General features: G+C 38.8%; 1 protein-coding gene across 1 annotated transcript; it reads left to right on the top strand.

Annotated features, from left to right (window-relative positions):
- Positions 1-14,461: 14,461 nt before the first annotated feature.
- On the top strand, positions 14,462-15,358 carry LOC131640138 (uncharacterized). The gene has a single exon (XM_058910548.1). The coding sequence runs from the start codon at positions 14,462-14,464 to the stop codon at positions 15,356-15,358; it is 897 nt and encodes a 298-aa protein (XP_058766531.1).
- The last annotated feature ends 12,250 nt before the right edge of the window (positions 15,359-27,608 follow it).

Raw genomic sequence — 27,608 nt, forward strand, 5'->3', positions numbered from 1 at the left:
CATCCAGATTTTGGGAAGGGTTACAAAAGGCCTTGGGTACTAAATTAAGGTTGAGTTATGCTTATCATCCGCAGACTGATGGTCAGACTGAAAGGACGATTCAATCATTGGAAGACCTATTGCGTGCTTGTGTATTAGAAAAGGGTGGTGCATGGGATAGTTACTTGCCGTTGATTGAATTTACTTACAACAATAGCTACCATTCGAGTATTGGTATGGCTCCATTTGAAGCTTTGTATGGTAGGAGGTGTAGGATACCACTGTGTTGGTATGAATCTGGTGAAAGTGTAGTGATTGGACCAGAAATTGTTCAAGAGACGACGGAAAAGATTAAGATGATTCAGGAGAAGATGAAGGCTTCTCAAAGTCGTCAAAAGAGTTATCATGATAAGAGGCGGAGAACACTTGAATTTCAAGAGGGGGATCATGTGTTTCTGAGAGTAACTCCTACGACGGGTGTTGGTCGAGCACTAAAGTCAAAGAAGTTGACGCCGCGTTTTATTGGTCCGTTTCAGATTACGGAAAGAGTAGGAGAAGTGGCTTATCGTATTGCTTTACCAACAACACTTGCAAACCTACATGACGTATTCCATATATCTCAACTGAGGAAATATATTGCGGATCCGTCTCATGTAATCCAAGTGGATGATGTGCAAGTAAGAGATAATATGACGGTTGAGGCGTTGCCAATGAGAATTGAAGATCGGAAGTTAAAGCAACTACGTGGTAAAGAGATAGCTTTAGTCCGGGTAGCTTGGGGAGGAGCTGCAGGTGGAAATTTTACGTGGGAACTGGAGAGTCAGATGAAGGACTCATATCCTGAACTCTTCGTTTGAGGTATGTTTTCGAGGACGAAAACTCTTTTAGTGGGGGAGAGTTGTAACACCCCGTTAATTCTTGTTTATTAATTTAATTATTTTTTTAATTAAATTATTAGACTTAATAATTTTTGGGAATTATTTGGAAAATGATGAAGTATTGGCATTGGGCTAGAGTGGTGGTTAGCAGAAGGGGGGTGTTAACTAAGCAAGTCCATTATAATATTTTATTTTATTTTTCATAAAATAAAGGAATTGGAAAGAAGGGAGGGAGAAGAAAAAGAGACAGACTCTGAGAAAGGAAGAACACGTGAAAGTGAGAAGAACCAAAGGGGGAGAAGAACTTCGAAGATTCGACTCTGAGGTAAGGGGGGATTCTTCGGGTTAGTAATCCTTATGCGATTGTAGGTAGTAGGATTGATTAGGATTGTTGTCTATTTCAATCGTACGTGTCGGGTTTGGGGATTTTGTTAGGTTTTGATGAAATTGTATGAATTAACATGATTTTGATAATACTCATGATATATGCTGTTAATACTTGTATAAAATTTGTCTGAAATATGTTATGATGTGAAAATTGATGGTTTTTGTGTGCTATGTTCGTATGTACCTGAAATTGGGGAAATGGGATAGGGTAGATGCTGTCAAAATGGTGAAATTGGCTGTGCAGGTACGTAGGAACCGGTTCCCATGTGGGACGAACCGGTTCCCCCTTATAAAAACAGAGAGGTGTGGATTCTGGGTTTCTGGGAACCGGTTCCCATATAGGGACAACCTGGTTCCCCATAGTAAAAACCAGAGGCGTGATTTTGGAAGCAGCCAGGAACCGGTTCCCACGTAGGGACAACCCGGGTTCTGCTGCATTTTTCTACAAAATGTTTTATTTTCAAAATCCCATAACTTTTGATCAGAGTATCCGATTTATGCGCCGTTTTGAGCATTGTGAAGCTGAGTTAATGGCCTATACGATGAATAGGTGGTATGGACGTAAGTCCAAGTTGTTTATTTGTTATTACATTATTTATTGGGTGATGATTTTCGTGTATGCGTGTGATATGTTTGTATGAATGATAAGAATGTATATACATGCTATCGGTGATGATTTGGTGATGATAATGAGACGATGTGTTACATCGGTTGGTGATGTTGTAAGCATGTTATATGTTGCATTCATTCGCATACATTTTTGGTGATGGATCCCGGTGTTGAAAGTGGATCAAAATGGTGGGCATAATTCCCATTGTGTGGAATTTGTGCTGGTTAAAATTGTATCTTGGTGATGAGAAAGATCGGTTGGATGGGTTTTGTGAATACAAGATCACAATCACAACGATGTTTTTGATTCATGGCAAACTCAATAAGCATACAAGCAACAAGGCACAAGCAGAAGAACTCAAGGAAAAGCAAGCATTGGTCATTTGGAACAGAGCAGGTCGACCTACTATGCATATAGGTCGACCCAACACAAGCAAAATGAGAAAAATGCAAAAAAGCAGCAGGTAGGTCGACCTACTGTCAACCTAGGTCGACCTAAAATGGAGAAAATTTCACATACTTCTGCTAGGTCGACCCACACATTAACTAGGTCGACCTAAACTGAAGAAATATCCCAAAAACTCATTTGAAGAGATCTTTGGTCGACCTACTTCCCAAACAGGTCGACCTAACTGGGAGCAAAATCATTTCAAGTTAATGCACCTCTGTTAGGTCGACCTAAGCTCTACAAGAGGTCGACCTAACTGATCAAAAATGCCAAAATGTCTGTTATTCTTGGCTCCAACTGATAGGCACTCATATATATTATCAAGTGTTCATTCATTGCATTCAACACCAACGACTGAAAGATACACAAAGGCTTCTCATCTTCGTTCTTCATCATCTCCAACACAATTACACATAATCATTCTTGCGTTGAGGGTTAGTGATGAGTTCGATAACATCCATGGAACGGAATTGAAGATTCCTAGTGGGTGAAGATTTGTGGGGTTTTTGGTGAATAAAATCTGCGGGTTTTGTCCTCCAAGATAGGTGTTTCTTGGGGGTTTTTGGTAAATAAAATCTGCGGGTTTTGTCCTCCAAGATAGGTGTTTCTTGGGGGTTTTTATCAAGAGGTTTCATCGTGGATCCATCTGAGTGTGAAGATTTAAGAACAAGGGTTCAAGGCAATTCAAGACACTGCAGAAAAGGGATCAAGTGAAGCTCTTGGATCACTTTGATCTGGGTCAAGATTAAGGGGGAAGAAGATTCAAAGGATCGACAATTTCAGTTTATTGTTTATCGCTTTGCTTTCTTCTTTGTATAAACTGCTTTCAACATTAATGAAAGATTTCCCAATTTCAATTTGGAATTGGGGGCAGACGTAGTCGTAGCGAGGACGATCGACGAACTGCCTAAACAAATATCGTGTTCTTGTCGCTTTTACCTTTTCATTTACATTCTATTCATAATTGGTTATAATTGCAAAATTAATTAACGATTCAAGTGTTAAAATTGTGAATTAAAGTTCTGCATAAACATCACAATTCACCACATCTTGAATCATCATCAATTTGAACATTATCACCAAGTGTCTGTCTTTTTGCTTATTCCATTATTACTGCATTGCAAATCAAAGTTTGTCAATCTAGAAGTTAATTGATTTTCAATTGTGAAACGTATTGATCCGATAACATATCACTTCATCGTTAATCTCAATTATCTTGTGGTTTTGTAACATATACGACCCTTGCAATAGCGGTCTGGAATAGACGCAAGTCGATTCAGAACCGCTTTCGCTCTAGTTCGTAATAATTCTGGAAAAACTTCGTGAGATCTATTCACCCCCCTCTAGATCCTCAGGCCAGCGTCTAACAAGTGGTATCAGAGCTTGGTTAATTCCGTGCTACGTGAAACACTTATTGGAAAGATGGCTTCCGGACCTAAAGGGGCTCATAATAGAGCTCCAGTTTTCAACGGTGAAAACTACGGCTATTGGAAGGATTGTATGTGTGTCCATATCAATGCAATTGATAGGAACATCTGGACAGCTATTGTTAATGGTCCCTTTCAGATCACCATAACAAATGCAGCTAGTGCAGTTGTCCCAAAACCAGAAAATACTTGGGATGCTGAAGATGAAAAGAGATATGCATACGATTGGAAAGCGAGAAACATTCTAATCTCAGCTCTAGGAGTTGATGAATACTATCGCGTTTCCCATTGTAGATCCGCTAAAGCTATGTGGGACACATTGCAAGTTGCCCACGAGGGAACGGATGATGTCAAACTAGCTAGGATCAATACGTTAACTCAAGAGTTCGAATTGTTCCACATGGAAGATGGTGAATCCATCGAAAACATGCAGAAGAGATTCGTTCACCTAAAAAATCAGTTAAATTCTCTTGATAGACCTGTTTCCAATGCAGTTGCTACTAACAAAATCTTAAGATGTTTGAACAGGGAATGGCAACCCAAAGTTACAGCAATAAAGGAAGCAAATGATCTAAACACTTTAGACATTACCACTCTCTTTGGTAAACTAGAAGAACATGAACAACACCTTAAATGCCTTGACATGCATGAGAAAAGGGCAAAGAAAGAAAAGAACATGGAGAAAGAGGTAGAGAAGAAGTCAATAGCTCTAAAAGCTTCAAGCTCCAAGACCTCAAGACAAGAGCTAGAGGATAGTGATACAAGTGATGACGAAGACTCCGATGATGAGAAAATGGGACTGTTTATGCGAAGATACAACAAATATCTAAAGAAAAATGGAGCAAAACATTCTGACAAAGGCTTGATCAACTATAGAAAGCAATCAAACAAGTTCAAACAAGATGACAACAACAAGGGAAAAATCAAAGGGCTTTACTTTAATTGTGGGAAAGCCGGTCACTACAAACTGGATTGTCCATACCTTAAGAAGGAAAAAGAGAAGAACCAAAGCAAAGGTCATAGCAAATCTAAAAGAGCCTACATAGCATGGGAAAGTGATTCATCTAGTGAAAGCTCATCAAGCGATGAAGAAGAATTAGCAAACTTATGCTTCATGGCTCATCAATACAAGAGAAAGAAAGCTGTAAGTCATCTTAAACCTGAACTTGTAGATAAGGTATCTCATGCTCAATTGAAATTAGCTTTTGAAAAACTACATAGAGATGCAATTGAAGCTTTCAAACTTTTGGCCTCAAATAAGAAAAAATTTTCATACCTTGAATCAAAAGTTGAGAAGACCGAAAAGGACATGGAAGCTTTAAAACAATCTATGCTAGACATTCAAAAGGATAAAGTTGATATCGATCCTACATCATGGTTTGGTTGGGAGACATGTCACATTTGGCAAAAAGAAGTGAGAAATCTAAAAGCCAAATTAGACAAGGGTCTACAACCAAAAGTGACCTTTGCGGTTGATCCAAACAAATTCAAGAGATCTTATACTCCGCCATATAGCAAATACACCTTCGTACCTAAAGCATCAACCGGTAAAACGGTATATTCTCCTCATATTACATGTCACTATTGTTGTAAAAAGGGACATACCATTGAAAAATGCAAGTTTAGGAGAATCTTAGTTCCTAAAGGCGTATTTCAATGGTTGCCTAAGTGCAACAATGTCTGTACTCACCATCTAGGACCCAATGAAGATTGGGGACCTTCCACTTTAAATTAATTTTTGCAGGAAAAGTGTCTTGACATCGCCGAAAGGTGGTGGTCCCTTGATAGCTGATGCTCAAGACACATAAAAGAAGACATATCACTCTTGGTATGTCATCTATGAAGACAGCAAATCAAAGAACTATACTTGGCAAAGAGAGTGTAGGTCACCTGGCCACCACTAATGTATAAGATACATCACAAATACAAGTTAACCCGAAAAACACGAAGGACGCATTACTTGATGAGCAATTGGCAAATTGCATTGCAAGGAAATTTAAACCTATTCTTATCAGAAAAATGGTTGGGACCCTGTCCCACATCCGGGAGAACATCAAGTAATCGACACTAGATGAGTTTTTCGCAAAATCAAGAAACCAAGACATGAAACACTCTAACAAGACAAATTCATCATCAAGTCTAGGATTGTGGCACATTGACAAGAAGATCCCACATAATGATGACAAAACACCTACATATTGAGAAAGCGGTAACATGCTTATTGTTCACTTCCAAAAATTTTATTGATACTATAATATGCTATCAATTAACATGCTTATAGTGACTTCATGTATGTTTATTCATATATCTCAATTACATATATGTGTTTATCATCTCCATTCATAACATATCATGTTTTGGGCATACAAGCAAGTAACTAAGCATGAATGCATCATATAGTAACATTTCTAAGGCATTTCAAACATTTAAGGTAACTTAGGTCGACCTACCCTGCATCTGAGTCGACCTACAGAAGAAAACTTTCAGCAGAAATCAAAAATGCTCAGTTACGTCGACCTACCCACATTTTAGGTCGACCTAAATTGATCATTTTTCACATTACTTCTGTTAGGTCGACCCAGTCTCCATTTAGGTCGACCTACTGCTGTTATATTTCCAAATTTGGGTATGTTGGTCGACCCGACCCATCCCCACTCATTCATAATCTTGCATCTTTTCATTCCCACTCATTCTCATATCATTGTGTACGGCCAACCCTAATTCCTCAAGTTCAAAGAGTGTCAAAGATCATCTCTTTTATTCTACTACTCAACAATCATGCCTCCAAAATCAAGAAAGGGAAAGGAAATTGCCTCTAGTTCATCATCTCAACCAGTAAGTGCTCTTGTTCATCCTGATTGTAGGGAAAATTTTGAGAAATGGCAGATGAAAAGAAAAATCGTTAAGCAATACTCCTATGATCCAAATCTTGTCAAAAACATGCATATCCCCGATGTCGTTGCTTTGATTGAACATCAAAATATTCATCCCTTAGTGCAATGTGATACTCCGTACTGTGAAAATACCGTCAGGGCTTTCTATGCAGGATTTACAAAAGGGGATGGTTGTAATTTCCGTTTCAAAATGGGCTCTAGGTCGCATGTTGTTGACAAACGGGCATGGATTAGTATCTTTGGCCTCAAAATTGTAGGTGATGAATTATGTATAGAAGACGGGGATGTACCGGGAATCTATGACCATGTGGCCTACATGAAGTCTATCCTCAAAGACCCTTCCGTCTTTGACAAACCTAATGAAACAATAACAGCCGGTCACCTGAAGCGAGATCCTAGGCTCCTAAATTGGGTCATCTCAAGAATCATTCGACCAAGAGCAGGAGGGTACTCAAGAATTGAAAGGAATGAAGTCATACTCATGTATCTGCTGCAAAACAGAACGCGTATACATTGGCCTTACTTCCTAGCTGCTAAGTTTCATGAAGTCCAACAGAAAACTACAGCCCTGTGTTATGGATCAATCATTCAAACAATTGTCAATCACTTCGCCTTGCGGCTTGATCACCTACACTACATCAGCATACACAATCTCAAGAATTCTCACAAACCACCTTGACTCTTATGGGATACCATTGGAATCCAGTTAGGAAAACCTACTATCTCATTCAAAAGGGAACCGGGAAGGTTATTTACAATTATGATGATCCCACGGAGTTTGGAAACAATGCAGGAAATGAAGAAGAAGGACTTGATCAAGACAATGCAAATGATGATGATCACCACATGGAAGATGTTGCACAAGATACAGATGCAAATTGGAGATATGTTCCGCCACAACAAGAGGATATCCCTTGTGGATATACGGCTCCGCCTCCGCCGGATCAAACAAACATCATCTCCATGTTAGAGAATATGCAACTCCTACAACAACAACACTTCGACACACAACAGCTCCAATTCCAACAAATGCAACAGCTCCATCAAGATCGCTATGATGAACAACAACGACAATATCAATCGTTGTACAACTTAGTTCAAGACCACAAAAGCGATTTTGAGACTTTTGCCTCCAACTCGACTCTAAGACAGAATCAGTGAGGAAACGGCATTGCATCGTCATGCCAACATAAGCCAAAGCTTCAACACTCTCAACCTGTCTGTGCTGGATCTGTTGGAACAAGTTGAAGAAGACCGACCTCATACATTTCAAAGAGGAAGAGGAAGAAGGGGCAGGCGTTAGGATGCATTCTCCATCATATCATCATATCATTGCATTTCATTTCATTATCATTATGTTAAAATCCTATATGTTGTCGTATTTTTTTGTTAATCTCTTGGATTATTATGTATGTTGTAGTGTTATTTTAAAACATGTTTGGTTCTTATGGTTTCACTATCTACATGTTATCTATTACTATGAATGCCGGTATTTTCTTTATGTTTCTCTTGTTACTCTCCTCTTCTGTTTCTTTGTTTCTCTTTTGATGTTGTCAAAGGGGGAGATAGAAGCTAAGTGTACGGGGGAGATCAGCTGAGTGACGATCAGCTGAGTGACATAGATGTTGAGTGTACGGGGGAGCTTTGTTATAGATGCTGAGTGTACGGGGTTGCCTTGTTGAGCCTTCATTACTTATTGCCAAAGCTTCTACCATTGGTTTGCCATCATCAAAAAGGGGGAGTATGTGAATACAAGATCACAATCACAACGATGTTTTTGATTCATGGCAAACTCAATAAGCATACAAGCAACAAGGCACAAGCAAAAGAACTCAAGGAAAAGCAAGCATTGGTCATTTGGAACAGAGCAGGTCGACCTACTATGCATATAGGTCGACCCAACACAAGCAAAATGAGAAAAATGCAGAAAAGCAGCAGGTAGGTCGACCTACTGTCAACCTAGGTCGACCTAAAATGGAGAAAATTTCACATACTTCTGCTAGGTCGACCCACACATCAACTAGGTCGACCTAAACTGAAGAAATATCCCAAAAACTCATTTGAAGAGATTTTTGGTCGACCTACTTCCCAAACAGGTCGACCTAACTGGGAGCAAAATCATTTCAAGTTAATGCACCTCTGTTAGGTCGACCTAAGCTCTACAAGAGGTCGACCTAACTGATCAAAAATGCCAAAATGTCTGTTATTCTTGGCTCCAACTGATAGGCACTCATATATATTATCAAGTGTTCATTCATTGCATTCAACACCAACGACTGAAAGATACACAAAGGCTTCTCATCTTCGTTCTTCATCATCTCCAACACAATTACACATAATCATTCTTGCGTTGAGGGTTAGTGATGAGTTCGATAACGTCCATGGAACGGAATTGAAGATTCCTAGTGGGTGAAGATTTGTGGGGTTTTTGGTGAATAAAATCTGCGGGTTTTGTCCTCCAAGATAGGTGTTTCTTGGGGGTTTTTGGTAAATAAAATCTGCGGGTTTTGTCCTCCAAGATAGGTGTTTCTTGGGGGTTTTTATCAAGAGGTTTCATCGTGGATCCATCTGAGAGTGAAGATTGAAGAACAAGGGTTCAAGGCAATTCAAGACACTGCAGAAAAGGGATCTAGTGAAGCTCTTGGATCACCTTGATCTGGGTCAAGATTAAGGGGGAAGAAGATTCAAAGGATCGACAATTTCGGTTTATTGTTTATCCCTTTGCTTTCTTCTTTGTATAAACTGCTTTCAACATTAATGAAAGATTTCCCAATTTCAATTTGGAATTGGGGGCAGACGTAGTCGTAGCGAGGACGATCGACGAACTGCCTAAACAAATATCGTGTTCTTGTCGCTTTTACCTTTTCATTTACATTCTGTTCATAATTGGTTATAATTGCAAAATTGATTAACGATTCAAGTGTTAAAATTGTGAATTAAAGTTCTGCATAAACATCACAATTCACCACATCTTGAATCATCATCAATTTGAACATTATCACCAAGTGTTTGTCTTTTTGCTTATTCCATTATTACTGCATTGCAAATCAAAGTTTGTCAATCTAGAAGTTAATTGATTTTCAATTGTGAAACGTATTGATCCGATAACATATCACTTCATCGATAATCTCAATTATCTTGTGGTTTTGTAACATATACGACCCTTGCAATAGCGGTCCGGAATAGACGCAAGTCGATTTAGAACCGCTTTCGCCCTAGTTCGTAATAATTCCGGAAAAACTTCGTGAGATCTATTCACCCCCCCTCTAGATCCTCAGGCCAGCGTCTAATAGGTTTATCCCATGGATGGTACCACATGCATTAGTGTCAATTCATTCATTGCATTATATTATGATATGACTGAATGATTGCGTGGTGTGATAGAATATGCCTATGCACTGATGTTTGCTTGTTATAATAATTTCCGATTATATGTATGTTGAATGGATGATGATTGCTATGAGATTTTATTGCTTATGATTGTATAATGGTTATTAATTCAAATGAAACTCACCCTTACTTTGATGATTTCAGATTAAGGATGTAGCGGCGTCTTGATTGGGTGAAGATAGCTTGTAGGCTAGCCCGTAGTTCGTGTCGAGTCATGCTCTGATTGTAACACTGGGATCGACTAGTCTTAGCGTTACTTGTTATAATTTATTGCCATTTTGGCTATGGATTATGTATTGAGTATTTGTGTGGAGATGTTTTCTAATACTGTTGAATTAAGTTCCGCTATGCTAAACACATGGTTGATGTTGGTTAATTTCTAATAAAGCATGACAATCGACTTGACGTTTTTATTTATTTTAATAATTGTAGCATCCTTGATGTGTTATTACTCTGATTATATTATATTATATTATATTATATTATATTTTTCCGCGGGGGTTTAGAAGGGTGTTACAAGTTTGGGCAAGGCGCAGGAGCATGGAGATTCTACAGCATGTGCATTTCCACTATGTCACGTTAGTAATTACTAATATTTGCCATGCAAAAGTCTGCTACATGAAAAGCACATAGAAAGCTTGCCAAAGATAAGAAACTTGTTCACTAAGTCTTGAGAGGTATGATATACTACAAGTCCCACACCAAAAATTGCACATTATGAACCACTCTCCTCACTCTATAAAAGAAGCCCCATGCTTTAATTCCAACTTCACGATTCATTTTCCACACTCTCTTCTCTCTCACTCTCACTTTCACTCGTTTTCTCTCCACATTCTCTCTATCCCTCAGTTCACTCTCTCCTCCTCCATCTGAGTTTGTTACAAACTGTAACAAACTCCGGCCACTACAACTGTCATCTCCATAGCTTCAACCACCACCATAACTCCATCAACCTTCAACAACCTTCATTCTCAATCATCATCAACAACCTTTCATCCTCTCCATCGTCGCTTTGCTGCTCGAGATCGGATCATCATCATTATCTTTGCAAGTTAAGCTTCAAGAACACGAATTCTATCTCTCAGCCGGAGTTAAAAAGTCTTCTTGGAGCTGAGTTCGTTTCATCCAAGGCTTAAAAGAAACAGGTAGATTCTTCTGGTTCCATTGATCCAAGATTCGCTTCAGGTGAGTTCTCTTTAATTTGAAGTATAGAAACATATGCTAGAGTTAACATCATTATGTTTGCAATGCGTGTGATGCATCTTATACGTGGATCTTAAACTTGCTCTGTTTTCCTTGATATGGTGATGGTTTCGAATGCAATGATGATATATTTGAGTTTTACGTATCATGAGAATCGTTATGCTATGCTTATCTTGTGTTTTCATGAAGATTTTAGAGGTTATGGCTTTGTGTGTTGTCTCGGTTAGGCCATTAAAGAGACATTCAGTGAAAACTAAGGCCGGATCTGTAATCTACGCGGAAAAACGAGTGAGATGGTGGTGGTTTGGTGATTTTCTGGGCGTTTTACTTTACTGCCGGCGGCGGTGTTGAGTGAAGGAGATGACCGGAGCAACTCCGGCTCCGGCGGCGTTATTGCATGATCCATATCTGGTTTTATTACGTGGCACGAGTGCACTGGCTCCTATTCCCATTCTTTTGCATTTTTGTCCTTATCCATATGACTGAGGTCTTGTTTGGCGCGTTCTGATTGGTTCTTGGATTGCATTTGTTTTATTATACTTAAAATCATCTTGACCAATTGATACCCATGTGTGTTTTTGCTGTGTCACGTTAATAACTAAATCACATGCCAACTAAAAAAATGCAATTAAAATGAAATAGAATAGGCAGATAATGCACCATTGGGCCACGAGATTAGCTGGGCCTGGGACTTTTCCTGAATCACACCTCCTGTTTGCTGATGTACCATACGCTTCTGAACCTGGGCCTTAGCGCTTTTGCTGTTTCTACCCCCATTTTAGGCCCTGTTTTGCTCCAACTAATTGTAGTTCATTCTGAAATTACTGATGCTCCCCCTTTGCTGTTAGTAAAAAACAAATAAAAATAGATTTTCCTTTTATTCCTTTTTGCACATTAATTGTTTCTTCCTTAAGTAAAATCAATAAAAAATAGTTTTCTCTAACTAACTAGAATTTTAGAAATCTTTGATTTTTTAGAATTTTATTGTTGGTTTTTTCTTTAATTCGTGATTAGTCATAATAAAAAATAAATAGTTTCCTTTTAGTTTTAATTCTTAAAAATGGTTTAAACATGAACAAAAAATGCAAATTGCTTGTGAATGATTTTCATGGTTAGTTTAGATTTTATTTCTCTTATTTTTTGTGATTATTTTCATATTTTGAGAAATACCGAAAATACCCTTAGTTGTTAAAGTTGATCTTAATCAACTTAAACAACTTTTTCCCCACCTTTTATATTCTATTAGGAATCAAACATAACAATAATCAACTAGGCTTAGAAATTAGGCTAGTCCCCCTTCTTTTCATTCTTTTTTCTTCTACAACCTAAAACATCTAATAAATATCAAAATAAAATCCCTTTAAAAAATACAAAGAAAACATTAAAAAACATTAATAAAAAAGTGAAAATCATTAAAAAGGGAATGGAAGCTTGAATATCCCTTGCTTAAGGGAATCATTCGAGTGCTTGGATCTCCCTTGCTTTAGGGAACCATTCGAGCGTAAGTTCCCAATTTCTAAAAAACACAAACCAAAGAGTAACTCGAGTTTCCCTTGCTTAAGGGATTTCCTCAAAACGCTCAAAGTCTCTCTCTCTCTCATCCCGTTCTCTTAAGGGCACCGTTATTTCCGCTCGTACGCATCGTAGGTCGATCCCTTATGCAAGAGCGCGAACGTTAACGCCGCCCAACTAAAAAAACACAAAAACAAACAAAACTATGGAGCCGAACTACGGCGCTCTGATTCCTGAGAGGGATACGTAGGCATCAAGTCGCGGGGCTTGAACGAGCACATTTGTAAATATTCCTTCTTTTCCCCGTATTTCTTTTGCATTCATTCGCATGTAGACATAGACATAGTACACACCCTTTAGATAGAAACAAACATAGGTGGATACCATCGAGTACGATGGGCGTGAGGGGTGCCAATACCATCCCCTCGCGTAACCGACTCCCGTACCTAGATTCTCTGGTCGCAAGACCCTGTTCCTTACCCTTTGATAGGTTTCCTGATATTCCTTTCCCTTATGGGATAAATATATTGGTGGCGACTCTGTTCATTTTTCGCGAGCGTGCGACAGCTGGCGACTCTGTCGGGGATAGCCTAAGCAAGTCGATCCTAGCCTTTGTTTGTTGTTTGTTTATTGGGTGTTTCTTTGTTTGTTTATGTGTTCTGTATATATGTTTGCATATCATGTTTATTTCCGCTTGCACATCATGCATCTGGACTATATTATGTGTCCCCGTGGGGGCCACATATTTTTTCTGCTTTGTTTTGCAGGTGGGGGTTTTTTTGTGAGGTAAAAGGCCCACTACCCAGGCCAGTGACACATAGGATTAGCGTGGATGCTCATGTTGACTCCCGTAGAGCTTGCTATGACCGAGCTTAACACGGGGTACCACAACTGGGCGAGGTTCTTTCATGGAATATCGTGTCTGGCACGCTTGCTGCCTCAAACACTTTGTACCCCATGGGAACTGTAGACCCTAGTGACCATTAGGGACCACCTGTCCGTGTCTAGAATTCATACCTGTGAGTTTGGGGTGGGACAGGATACTGGCCTTCATCATACCCGGATTTCCATATTGCAATCTGAAGCTGGAATTTTGAACCTATTGTATTCAGTGCTACCTAGATGTCCAGAGTTGCGAGAGACATTCAGTCTCTCACCACATTGCACACATGACACATCATGCTATTGCATCCACCTCACTTCATTCGTGGAGAATCCTAAAGTCTATTTCCAAAAGAAAAACATATATACGATCTTTTACCTCAAAAAAAAAAAAAAAAAAAAAAAAAAGAGAAAAGAAAAATGACGAAGAGACTTTAGGATTCTCCCAATGAAATGCATTCCACCATATCATTTAACATGCATGTTCATTTATTTTCAGGAATATTTGGCTTTGTCTTCGACCAACACATGGCTCCGCCAATGAAGACTGGTAGACGCAACCTCTCCTATACATTCCCGAATCCGAATCTGGATTCTCTTGAGTGTTTAGCAAAGAAGATTACGCCAGATGAGTCAACCAAGTTCCGAGAAAAATATGGGTATATTCTGAGTCTTCTCAAGATGTCGTTCACCAAGTACGAGCAAGAGTGAGTTCATACCTTGCTTCAGTTCTATAATCCTTCCCTCTGTTGCTTCACGTTCTCCGACTACCTCTTGGTTCCTACATTAGAGGAGTATTCTCTTTTCCTCGGTGTGTCGGTCAAAAAAGAAGAAGTTCCATACTATGGCACCATGGAGGCCCCTACTTCCCTTGAAATTTCTAAAGCTCTTTATTTGAGCAAGTCAGTCGTGGAAGCAAATCTATCCAAAAAGGGAGGATGTCTTGGTTTTCGTATGGAGTTTCTGGTTCAAAAAGCTTGTGATGCTGTTGAGGCAAAAGAATGGGACACATTTAGGGCTATTCTGGCTCTAAGTATCTATGGTATCATGATGTTCTCAAATGTGGCTAACTTTGTTGATATGAACGCGATTCATATATTCATTCTACAAAACCCGGTTCCTACACTTTTGGGGGATGTTTATCACTTCGTTCATCACAAGAATAGTCAGAAAGGGGGTTTCATTAGATGTTGTGCTCCGTTGCTGTACCCTTGGTTCAGATCACATTTATCTGAGCGTGGCGCTTTCGTTGATAATAGGCACACATCTAAATGGGCTGAGAGGATTATGGGGCTGAGGGCTAAAGATATTGTCTGGTATAATAAAGCTTTAGATGACATGGAAGTTATTATGAGTTGCGGAAAGTTCAGTAATGTACCTCTTACGGGTCTAAGAGGTGGGATCAATTACAATCCCATCTTGGCTAGGAGAGCATTTGGATACGCTTTTGTAAGTCCTCCTGAACAAACAGAGATTGCTGAGACTATCTTCTATCATTCGGCCACCGACAATGGGAAAATGGCAGAAGCAGTACAAGCTTGGAAGAGTATTTGTTGGAGAGATAAGAAACATTTTGGCCTGAGAGATTGTGCTACTTACGAGGATTATACTAAGTGGGTCAAATCTGTGGCTGATGCTCAAGGGATGCCTTTCCCTCCTAAAGACCCTTTGTACCCCCTCCTGGTGAATAACCCAACATCGTCTCCATGCCTCGTTATAACCAAACTGTGGAGCAGAATCGAAGATTGACTGAACAGATGGAAATGATGCATGTTAAGATGAATATTGCTCGGCAAGAGAAGCTTTCCGCACTCCATAAGTTGAAATTAAGAGAAATAGAGCTCGAAGAATTGTATGCTAGAGGGAGCACTTCTCAGAAGAGGCCAAGAATGACTATAGGCTCTAAATCTACCGAAACCCAAGAAAAGAAGATAAAGGAGCATTATGAGGCTCAGTTGGCAGAGTTGACTGAAAGACTCCAGATTCAGATTGAAGAAGCCAATTCAGAGAAGGCTCGTCGTAAGAAAGCGGACAAACTCCTTTTGGAACGCCAAAGAAAGATAGAGAAATGTTATGAAGAGATCCGAAAGATGAAAGGTCAGGTAAGAGAAAAAGATCAGAGTAATGCCCAAGTTCAAGAGGAAGCTAAGTATTCGGAGTTGAAGCACCTCCATGTGGAAACAATGCACTTCAGAAAAGACCTGCTGATTTAAGAGATCATCAAGAGACCAACCCATGCCGACACCAAGAAGCTCTTCGAAGAAATGAAGGTCTGGAGTGACAAGAACATTGGAGAGAGCCCCCTCCGTCATGTGGACATGGAGGACCCCGCTTAATGATGACTTTGTTATGTGAATTACCACCAGACTTGTTGGATGGGATTCCTAGTTTTATTTCTGTATTTGTTGGCTCATGAGAGCAGAACAGTTTGTATTTCAATTACTCTAAGAACTTGGTTGCAGAATTAATCGATTATGTTTGCTTATCTTGGTTGTGCTTATCTTGGTTATGCTTCACCATTTCCTCCATTATCTTGTGTTGTTGGTTTGAGGCAAAGCTAAAGAGTCTTGAAAATAATAAAACATGCACACATGCACCCATGCACCCATATCATATTGCATTTTCAGGCTTTTTATCAGAATCTAATTGGGGTCCCTTCCAACAACAGATTTCTTTCTCGACGACGAAGCTGACTTCCTTACATCCTTACCGCACCAGGAACAAAGAGAAAAGAAACATGGACCATTTTGAACAAAATCAAGCTGCCCTCCGTAGGGATATGGATGTTATGGGAGATAGAATGACTCAACTCATGGAGACCCTCCATGCCGTTGTTCAAGGACAGGATGAACTTAGGAAGAGCGTCGCTAGTTTGGTCAAAGAGGTCCTGTCATACCCCAATTTTTGACCTAAGATACCACCTCATATCATTGCATATGCATCATCTGCATCTCTAACAAATTGCATAGCTTGTGTTTGCTACTTGTGACTCAGCAGGGATTTAATCAAGAGATCACTCATCAGTGCAAGCAACAGTCAATTAGGGTCTTGTTCTCCCTTCATCTCAAACGAATCATCTTCATCAACAATCAACATTTGGTCCTCAGAGATTCATTTCAACAAGCTCAAAGACTTTGAATCAACCAGATTAGGGTTTTGACTGAAGATAGCATACTCCTGACTTTTGCTCAGAATTTGACCTAATGACTTGGGGACATGACCTCACATCCCAAGTACACCATTTTAGCCTAATCCATTGGCTCATAACATCTCCTACACAAAGATTGATCAGACAAATCCTCAGATCAGGGTTTTGAACTATCAGGGACTGAAATCAGGGATCACATTTGGGAAACCCTAAAAACCCCCAGGAAGTCAATCAAAGGTTTCAATCATCTTCAAATAATCCCTATGACAATATCCAATGAAGATTGTGTCTCAATTCAAGATCCACAGACATCAATTTCATCAGGTCGACAATTAGGGTTTTTGACCTAATTCACTGAACAACTGACTTTTTAATCAGGACATGGTGCCACAACTCAAACCATGGCTCAATATCCTCTAATGCTTCAATGTGATTCATTCATACCATTCATTTGGTGAGGGTAGCCTGTTTCATTTGAAATCTCCAGAAACGCGATTCGACTGAAAAAGTCAACTGTACAAGAACACCATTGACTTTTGAGGAATTTTGGTCAACCATGACTTTTGAAGTTTTAAATCATCAATATATAATATGAGAAGTCATTTGATCAAGAAAAATCAAGAAAATCAATCAAGAATCAAAAAGTCAAAAGTTTGACTTTCATACTTAGAAAATTTTTCTAAGTGTTTTTCATGGTTTTTTCCAAACTTTGGAGGGGAATAACTCAAAATTTCACCTACAAACTGAAAAAAACTTCCAACATGAAAGTTGTAGATTTTGATCCAATAAACAACTTTGACACATATAAATTTTTTCCATAAGATCAACCATTTAAGAGATATGGAGCTTCAAAGTTGGCATCTTTGGAAAATTTCACTTGAAACTTCATTTTTCTCAAAGTTCATGGATCTTTTTCACCCACTTCCTTAAGGATCTTGAAGAAACTTTCAACTAGGGTTTTGAAGTGTGTAACATGAGCTTTCCAAAATGTCCAAGAGCATGAAAAAATATGGAGTGTAGCCATGGTTTTGAATTTTGACATTAGTGAACTTTTCACTTGAAATTACATGCCATTTTCACTAAGTTATGAACCAATTTGCCAAATGATCCGAGTAATGATGCATAGAAGCAATAATTGAATGATATTTTCTGATTTGAGATCAGAATGGAAGAGGATAAGAAGCTTGAGAAATAACCATGGTTAAGTCACTTTTAACCATTTGCATTTAATGTGAAAGATTCCTTTTTATCTCTTAAGCCAAATCATCATTCTTGATCAACTTGCAAGAGCTTTGTATTCAGAAACTTTGGCCTATAAATAGAGGTCCTTACCTCATTCAAAATCACACCAAAACCTCACAATTATAGGTTTTCTCTCTTCTTTCTTGAATTGCAAGTTTCATAGTTTTCAAAGAGGTAGAAAACTCAACCTCCAAATCCTTGAAGTTATGGCCAAAGTGATGATTCTAGAAAACCATAAACACCATATGGGATGTGTTTGAATCACTCATACACCCAAAAACACCTCAAAACTCAAAATCACTACCTCACTTCCATATTTGCATATATTGAACCTTATCATGCCAAAATCCATACCAAGCTATATCTGTCCAAACTAACACTTCCAACACCTCATATATATCACATATGAACTATCCCAACACTCATCATCAATCAAAAACTTCAGAATCACCAAGCTCGATTCATACTTGAAGCAACTGCAGATCGGGTTCCACCAACTGATCCAGATGTTTTCAATCCACTCCAAGCATCCAGACACCTTCCATATGGTCCATTGAAGCTATCCAGATCATCAAACAACTTCTGTAACACCTGTATTGCAGAATTCGAATCCCAGCTTGGCCGTTTTTGAAGGTAAGTGCTATGAACTTCAAACTCATACATACATGCATCATAAATGAAAAATTGAGTTGCTATCTTGTTTCTGCACTATCACTGATCAATAGCCCTCAATCAATTTCACAATTCATCAATTATACACAATTTCAGATTGAATCATAAGATTAGGGTTCTTCGTGTTCATCAGAAAACCAATGATCTTAGAGTGAAAATAAATGCAATTAATTGGTACCATTGTGTTCCTCGTCCAAAACCGAGCAAGATAGACTATCTACTTGATCAAAACAATCCAGTTTCAAAGATTTTCAAAAATCAGTTGAAGGTGTGTTCTTGGCGCCATTTTTGTTTCAGAAATTTCAAATCCAAGTTTTAAAATATAATCAGTTTGATGCGTGTTATTAACAAGCCACAAGCGTGGCTCAGTTGGTTGTGTGTTTTGGCTGGTGAGAGAGAGGGCGTGGGTTCAAACCCTGGCAGGACCAAAAGCTTATTTTTTTGCCACTTTTCTCATTCATTTTCTTAACAACTTCACTTAATTAATTAACATAGCAAATTAACTCATTTTAACTTCATTTTTTGCATGCTCTTTGTTTAATATACATATTTTATGAATACCAAAAAAAATCATCAAAAAATATTTATTTGATACATTTTTAAATAGGTTTAAAATGACTTATTTTTAAGTATTTTTAATACTTTAAATATTGTTTTTTTCATTTAATTTTTAACCTAATCACTTGTAAATATTTTTTGAATAAACCCTAATCATCTAAGTGTTAATTGAAGACAATCTTTTTGTTTATCTTGATTAATTTGACTCCTTTCAAAATTCAAATCATTTTAAAACAAGCGATCACGATTCATTTCAAAGACAATAAACCATTTCTTTTTGAAACTATTGATTAAATCTTTTTAATTGATCAATTGATTTTCAAAATGATGTGGGGCCTCTCGAATATTAGAGAGTATAAGACCCACTCTTTTTTCTTTTATACAGTTTTTCTTTGTACAGAAAACTCTTTCAAAACAAACTTTCAAACAGTTTTTCAAACAACGCGTCTGTAAATAAACAATCAACCATGTTTTTGTAAATATACCATGGGCCTCCATGTAGGTATAAGTCCCGAGCCCCTTTTGTACATACCCATTCCAGTACATGAAATTAGGTATTTCATTGTACGCTTTTTTTTGTACATACACTTTTTTACATACCTCGATCAGTTTGTTTTTTAACTTTGAATAACAAACCAAAAATGAAGGTTTCTTTAAATCTTCCCAAAAAATACCATGGGCCTCCATGTAGGTATAAGTCCCAAGCCCTTTTGTAAATACCTGTTTACATAGCTTTGAATAAATTCAAGTGGACCTCTCCCCGAGTATAAGTCCCGAGCCCCCGTGTATACAAACGGATCATGCTTACAGGTATATTTCCTTCATAAACTCCATTATATACACACACCTTGTCATATATATATGCTTATTCATAACCTGTTCATGTTTGTTCATGTTTGTTCATACTTGTTCATGTTTGTTCATATGTGCGATATGTGTGCTTATTCAACTTAGTACAACACTAGGTTCCCCATAGCCTCCTATTGGGCTTCGTGCAAAGAATCTCCTTAGTTTAGGTTAGGACATAGAGTATGGTTTCCCGGTGAAATCGCTCTAAGAGCTCAAACCAACTATACCACGCCTCCCCTTGGGCTTTGTACAAACGAGTGACCCTCCCATAGCCTCCTCTTGGGCTTACAATGCAAGGACCCTGGATTGTCCCTCCCATAGCCTCCTCTTGGGCTTACAATGCAAGGACCCTCGAATAGCCTCCTCTTGGGCTTCGTACAAGGACCCACGGGCTTCTTATAAGCATCCCCAATATCCAAATCAAATACCCTAGGAGATTAGACATTTTTCATCTCTATGCTAGGAGTATCTCTTCTATATCATCACAAAAAATCAATCAATCAAAATCAAACTTTTTTGCCACAAGGCTGGCTAATCAATCAAACCGTTTTGCCACCATACTGGCTGATTAATTAAAGTTTTTGTCACAAGGCTGACTTCATTGAAACTTTTGCCACTAGGCTGGCTGATTAATCAAAACTTTTTGTCACAAGGCTAACTTCATTGAAAGTTTTTGCCACAAGGCTGGTTAAACAAACAAAAATCAAACAGATGTATGTGATGATATAGATTAGATACATCTAGCATTTAGACGACATTTGTCTATTTTCCTTTGCTTCCACTAGCATAAGTGGGAACTACGATTGCTCTGACTTTCTCAACATCCCTTTGAGAATACGTAGGCACAAGGTCGATCCTTGGCGAGCAAAACAAAACAAAAAAACCATTCAAACCTTAGCACCCGTAGACCCCGAGCTACAGATGCTCTGATTCCCTTTAAGGGATATGTATGCAGAGGATCGCGATGATCTTTGCGAGCATAATCAAACAAACCCCTTAGGTCCCACCTATTTCACAACAGAACTTTCACCATAGCATAGAATAAAAACAATAAAGAACCCTGTAGAGTACTACAGATACGTTGGGTGCTAATACCTTCCCTTCGTATAACCAACCCTCTTACCCAAGATCTCCCCCCACTTTTAGGTTATTGCAGCTTTTTTCCTTTTCCTCCTTTGGAAATAATAAAAAGTTTGGTCGAAACAAAGAAAAATCATTTTTTATGAGCACTCGAGCCCAAAGAAGGCATCAGGTGTCTCATCCCGAAAAAAAAGAGGAACAAAACGATTTTTCGCCCGCGACAGGTCCCTAACCCTGTTACCGATGGAGGGACGAAACTTAAAGAGATACTTGTTGATGGGGTACCAAAATTGGTGGACGATCACCACGATGTTATTGAACTTGATCAGGATCTTACCACTGAGTTGAGTGAGACTGCTAAGATGTACCAGGCTCTGGAGGAACGCCTTAAGGCCGTGGAAGTTGCTAAAACTTCAAGTTTCAACACTGCCGCTTTGTGCCTGGTGCCCGGGATTGTTATTCCCCTAAAATTTAAGGTGCCAGATTTTGATAAGTACAAGGCGGTCACCTGCCCAGAGACTCACCTTCGTTCCTACTGCCGTAAGATGGCTGCTCATGCTGAGAATGAACCATTGCTCATGCACTTCTTCCAGGATAGTCTCACCGGAGCCCCGTTGGAGTGGTATATGAAACTTGAGAGGGCTAATGTTAGTACTTGGGGAGAACTTGTTAATGCCTTTTTGAAACAATACCACTATAACACTGCTATGGCTCCCATTTGCGCCCAGCTTCAAAATATGGCACAAAAGTCTGAAGAATCTTTCAAAGAATACGACCAGAGGTGGCGTGAACTTGCTGCTCGAGTTCAACCCCCTCTCCTTGACCGCGAATTGATTGATCTGTTTATGGGTACTCTGAAAAGGCCGTATCTTCAGCACATGGTTAGTAATACTTCTCCTTCCTTCTCAGATGTGGTCATCATTGGTGAGCGGGTTGAGAACTGTGTTAAAGCTGGTACCATTCAAGGTGTTACTATTCCTGGCAATTCTAATGGCAATGGTAAAAAACCATACTCCGGATTTGTAAAGAAGAAAGAAGGTGAGACTAGCACTGCCTCTGTTGACCAAGGCAGAGCTCCTGTATACTCTGTTGTTCCTCCTCCGTATTATCCGATGCCTTATGCTATTCCTAGCCCATATGTTCCCCAAGCATACGCTGCTGCACTTCCACAACCATGGGTGGCTCCTCAACAGCCTTTCGTGCCGCAATAACAGATTGTTGCTCCTCAAAACTGCCAACAAAATCCTAGGCCTAAAGGTCAAAGAGCTCCCCAGAGGCAAAGATATCCCGAAAGGCGTATGGACCCAATTCCGATGCCATATGCTCAGTGTAACACCCCAAATTCTACCCAAAAATATCATGCGAGAAATCAGAGTATTTTAAAAACTATCAACAATGCATTTGGGATATCACATTTACTTCCTATAAACAACTCATAAACAGATACATAGCACTTTAATCTCAGAGAAGCACAAAACAACTTATAACAGCTCTTAGACAAACCAACTTCATAGTAATATGCAGCGGAATCATAACATTCGAATTTGAAAACAAATCATCTTATTTAATCGGAAACAACTTCAAACATCATAGTACTTCTCATTATCCAATTTGGAACTCAACAACTAAAACATGAACAACATAGAAACAACAATATAGACAACCCCCGAGTGCTACGTATCAGAGCGACACACCAACCAGACACGGTGAATCTACAAACTTCCACAGCTATACTTGAGTACCTGCCCATTTCCCATGGTAGGGGAAACATCAGCAGAAGGGGTGAGATATCAAACATTATAAAGGAAAGTATGATAATACATATAGCAAAGATAAAATCATACACAATTCACCACTTCTCAATATAAGCAATTTGCATCACAACAATAATGTTAACTATCAACTATAACAATGTATTCAAGTTTACAAGTATGTCATTCAAGCACAAAATAACATATACTTCATAATCACAACGTAAATTAATACAACTATCAACAATGGCAAAACATGGTTCATATATTCCACATATATACATATATCATTAATACATATATATATATATATATATATTTGCATTCTCATCATATACGTTTCATTTAGATATATCACCAAAATCATGTATCAAACATCACCAAATTTAATTATCACATCTCATGCACACATAACAATCACCTAATCACATAATTACATATATTCAAACATCACATAACTCCAATGTAACTCAATGCAAGACATGTGACTCTATGCATGTGGTACCCAATATGGACCCAAAGTTCCACCGCTTCCGATTCATATAGAATCTAGCCATGCTTCAGATCCGGACAAGACCAAAGCCACCAAATGTAAACATATAGTTTACCGCTTTCCGATTCACTCTAGAATCCAAGCCACGCTTGTGTTTCAAAGCAATTCCACCTATGTTTCAAGGCACACTATGATATGAATGTATGTACAATCTCACAAATATATGCAATTAAGATCATCTCTACCGTCTTAACTTTCCACATATCACAATAATTCAACTCTATGAATTATCCACCAATTGTACACAACATTCACAACACACACACATCATTCACATATGAGAGGCCAATTAATCAATTACGATTCACACAATCCAATTAACACTAGTAATCATACTATCTCATGTTAATTCTCATTTTTGTCAATTATACATGAACACAAATTTTCAACATCAAGCAATTAATCATTAGAATTAATGCTAACCAACTAACCATAAAGAATCAATATCAAAACAACATCATTGGCATGACAATATATATTTCTCAACATACATATTCAAGCTAAAACACAATTACAAACAATTTCTCAAAATACCGTAATTTACCGATAAACCGAATAATTGGTCCAAGTTTAAGTATATTCCAATCACATAGACTTATTGGAATCAATTCAACTAATAATTTAACTATCCAATTAATAATTAAACTATATTAATTTCAATTCAACTATTATATTTCTATTCCATTATTTTCCAATTCTATAACAAAATCCATTATTTCACTATCAATGGATTACTCATAACAAACATAACAATCTAATACACATAGATTATCAACTGCACACAACTTATCACATTTATATCATCACATTCCAACAATCATCAAATACCCAAAATTGCAACATAGAAGAACATGGATATCAAAGTATAGAATTAAACCCACTATAACATACTATCATACAACCCTTTAGCATGAAAGAACCCCACCCTTACCTTGGCAAATATGAACTCTTTCACCATAGCTCTAAGCTTTTCTCCAAAATAAATCCTTCAAACATAATTTGGAGACACACCTAAAAACCAGTTCGGAAATTAGCTTATCAGACGAACTTAAAACCCTCAAAATCAAAATCGCTCCGGTCAGAACATACCTCTATGAGTCAGGAACGTTGTGTCAAAACCACGCGACGATCCAACGGTTGGATTGAGAGATACATCCATTTTTCTAAGGTGACTCAATGCTGAAACTTGCTGCAAAAATGAGGTTTCTTCTAGCTTTTCTCTTCCACCATTGTTCTCTTCCCTTTTGCCTCTTTTCTCTTCTTCCTATCTTTTCCCCCAAATGAAAATAGTAACCTCTAAAACCCTAACCTTCTCTTACTATCTCACTTATGTCAATTGGGCTTAACCCACCAATCCATCCATTATGTTTCTATCACTTAGGCCCATTTAGTTATATCTCTCTAATAACTCAATTAAGTCAAACAACACAAACACTCACATAATTAAATACTTAAATAATTATTATATCACATAATAACTAAATAGATAAGTTATTGTTAAAAACACCAAACAATATAATTACTAATATAATTAATAAAAATATTAATAAAAATCGGGATGTTACACTCAGCTTCTTCCTCAACTGCTCGCTAATCAGTTGGTACAGCTTCGTGAACTTGGTCCTCCACCTGATCCTCTCCCTCCAGGATACGACATTAATGCTCGTTGTGAATTTCATTCAGGGACTCCAGGCCATACGGTTGAAAAGTGTCGGGCATTGAAATTGAAAGTTCAAGATCTCCTTGATGACAAGCTTATCTCGTTCGCTCCTACTGGTCCTAATGTGCAGAATAATCCTATGCCTCCCCACGCAGGTGCGACCAATGCTGTTGAATTGTATGATGAACAGATCCTGGTAACTGATGTTAATGAGGTCAAGATGCTGCTTGCAACTGTCAGAGAACATCTTGTGCAACAAAGGGTTTTGTGTGAACTACATGACTTCTGCTTACAATGTTCCTCTAATCCAGAGGAATGTGCCTGGTTGAGGGATGAGATTCAAAAGCTGATGGATGAAGGTGTCATTAGAGTAGAAAGAGTTATTCCTGATGAAGAAGTGGCAGTTCTAGAGATCCCTTATTATCCTGCTGATATGACAAAAGCCCAAAGCACTCCTTTGATTATTCATACTCCGAGTACTCCTTTGGTTATTTAGACTCCGAATACTCCTTTGGTCATCCGTCCCCAAGCTCCTCAGACTCCATCTCCTCCTCCCTCTTCGTTGGTTGATTCTAAGGCTCTTCCTTGGAGTTATAATGTTGTGTATATTCGAGGGAAAAAGTATGATTGTCCTCCAGTGGGCAATTCGAATGTTACTAATATTGCTGGGACTATTGGCATCACTCGAAGTGGCCGAATCTTTGCCACCCCACCTCCGCCTCCCAAAGAGACTAACAAGGATGTTAACGCTCAGACTAAAGGGAAACAGGTTGCCGTTGATCCTCCTGAGCCCCGTACTGCACAAGACGCTGAACAACTTCTGAGAATTATAAAGAAATGTGATTACAAGGTGATTGATCAGCTTGATCAAACTCAAGCTAAGATTTCCATCTTGTCCCTTTTGGTGCACTTAGAAGCTCACCGTGATGCTTTAATGAAAGTTCTGGCTTCCGCTCATGTAACTCAAGACATTACTGTGCCACAGTTTGAAGGGGTTGTAACCAATATTGCTGCTGGTAATTGTTTGGGTTTTTGTGATGATGAACTTCCACCTGAAGGAAGAGCACATAATAAAGCGTTGCATATCTCCATAAGGTGCATGGACGCGGTGTTGTCTCGAGTTCTGATTGATACAGGATCTTCCCTTAATGTGATGCCCAAAGCTACTTTGTTTAAGCTGAGTATGGATGGGGTTATGATAAGACCATGTACTATGAGCGTCAGAGCGTTTGATGGTTCCAGAAGGTCCGTGGAAGGAGAAATTGACTTGCCTGTCAAGATTGGTCCTCACACATTCTACATCACCTTCTATGTCATGGATATTCGCCCTTCGTACACTTGTCTCCTGGGTCTTCCTTGGATCCATGCTGCTGGGGCCGTGACATCTACCCTCTATCAGTGTCTGAAATTTGTTGTGGGTGACAAGATTGTTGTAATCACTGGTGAAGAAGATCTGGTAGTCAATAATCTAACAACGTACCGTTATGTGGAAGTAGAGGGGGAAGTACAATAGACGCCTTTCTAGGCCTTGGAAATTGTGTCAGTCGATAGACTCCCTGTGGTTGAAAACAAGAGGGAACCTGGAGCACCCCTCTCGTCCCTAAATCATGCTAAGGCTTTCTTAGATGCTGGTGTTCCCCATGGTGCTTGGGGAAAACTGATCGATGTTTACGAGAAGCGAGACAGGTATGGTCTCGGGTACCAACCATCCTCTTCTGCTCAATTCAGTCCAACCCAGGGAAAGAAGGTGATCCCCCCGATCTCTCAGGTGTTCGTCAGCGCCAGTACTAGTTCTCAAAGTCAGGTTCTCGCCGTGGATGATGATGACGAAGAAGATCTCTCCAAATTCATTTGTCAAGCTGCGCCTGGACAGGAACTCAACAACTGGACTATAGTGGACATCCCCAGAGTCACTTTTATGGAGATGTAATTTTCCTGTATTGATAAATCGTGTGTCTTGCCCCAGACATATTGATGACTTGTATAAAGAGGGGCCCCCCCCATGTGTTTCAGTCTATTTAATGATGAATAAAAATTGCATTTTTTGCATACAATTACTGCTCCATGTCTTTCATTTTTATTTTTGTTTTAAAACTTTTTCAAAAAAAAACAATAATAAAATGGCAATTTTCTTTCTTTTTTCATTTCCTCAATGTGCTGCATTCTAAAGCATAAATCATCCATCGTGCAGATCCGGCTCGGATTCCATCAAAAATGATAATGTTACAATTCCACGTCTTGATATCCTTGAGAATCCAATTGACCAAGCTGATGAAGATAGTGGGGAAGATTGTGAAGTCCCTGAGGAATTGGCAAGACTATTGAGACAAGAAGAGAAATCTATTCAGCCACATCAAGAAGCCATAGAAATCATCAACCTCGATACCGAAGAAGCAAAGAAAGAAGTCAAGATAGGTGCCGCTTTGCAGAGTAATGTAAAGAGAAGGTTGATTGAGTTACATCGAGAGTATGTTGACATCTTCGCC

This window comes from Vicia villosa, unplaced genomic scaffold (genome assembly GCF_029867415.1).
Source record: "Vicia villosa cultivar HV-30 ecotype Madison, WI unplaced genomic scaffold, Vvil1.0 ctg.002957F_1_1, whole genome shotgun sequence".
Lineage (NCBI taxonomy): Eukaryota > Viridiplantae > Streptophyta > Magnoliopsida > Fabales > Fabaceae > Vicia > Vicia villosa.

Coding starts and splice junctions, on each gene's coding strand:
- LOC131640138 (XM_058910548.1), top strand. CDS start 14,462: ATGGAGGCCCCTACTTCCCTTGAAATTTCTAAAGCTCTTTATTTGAGC.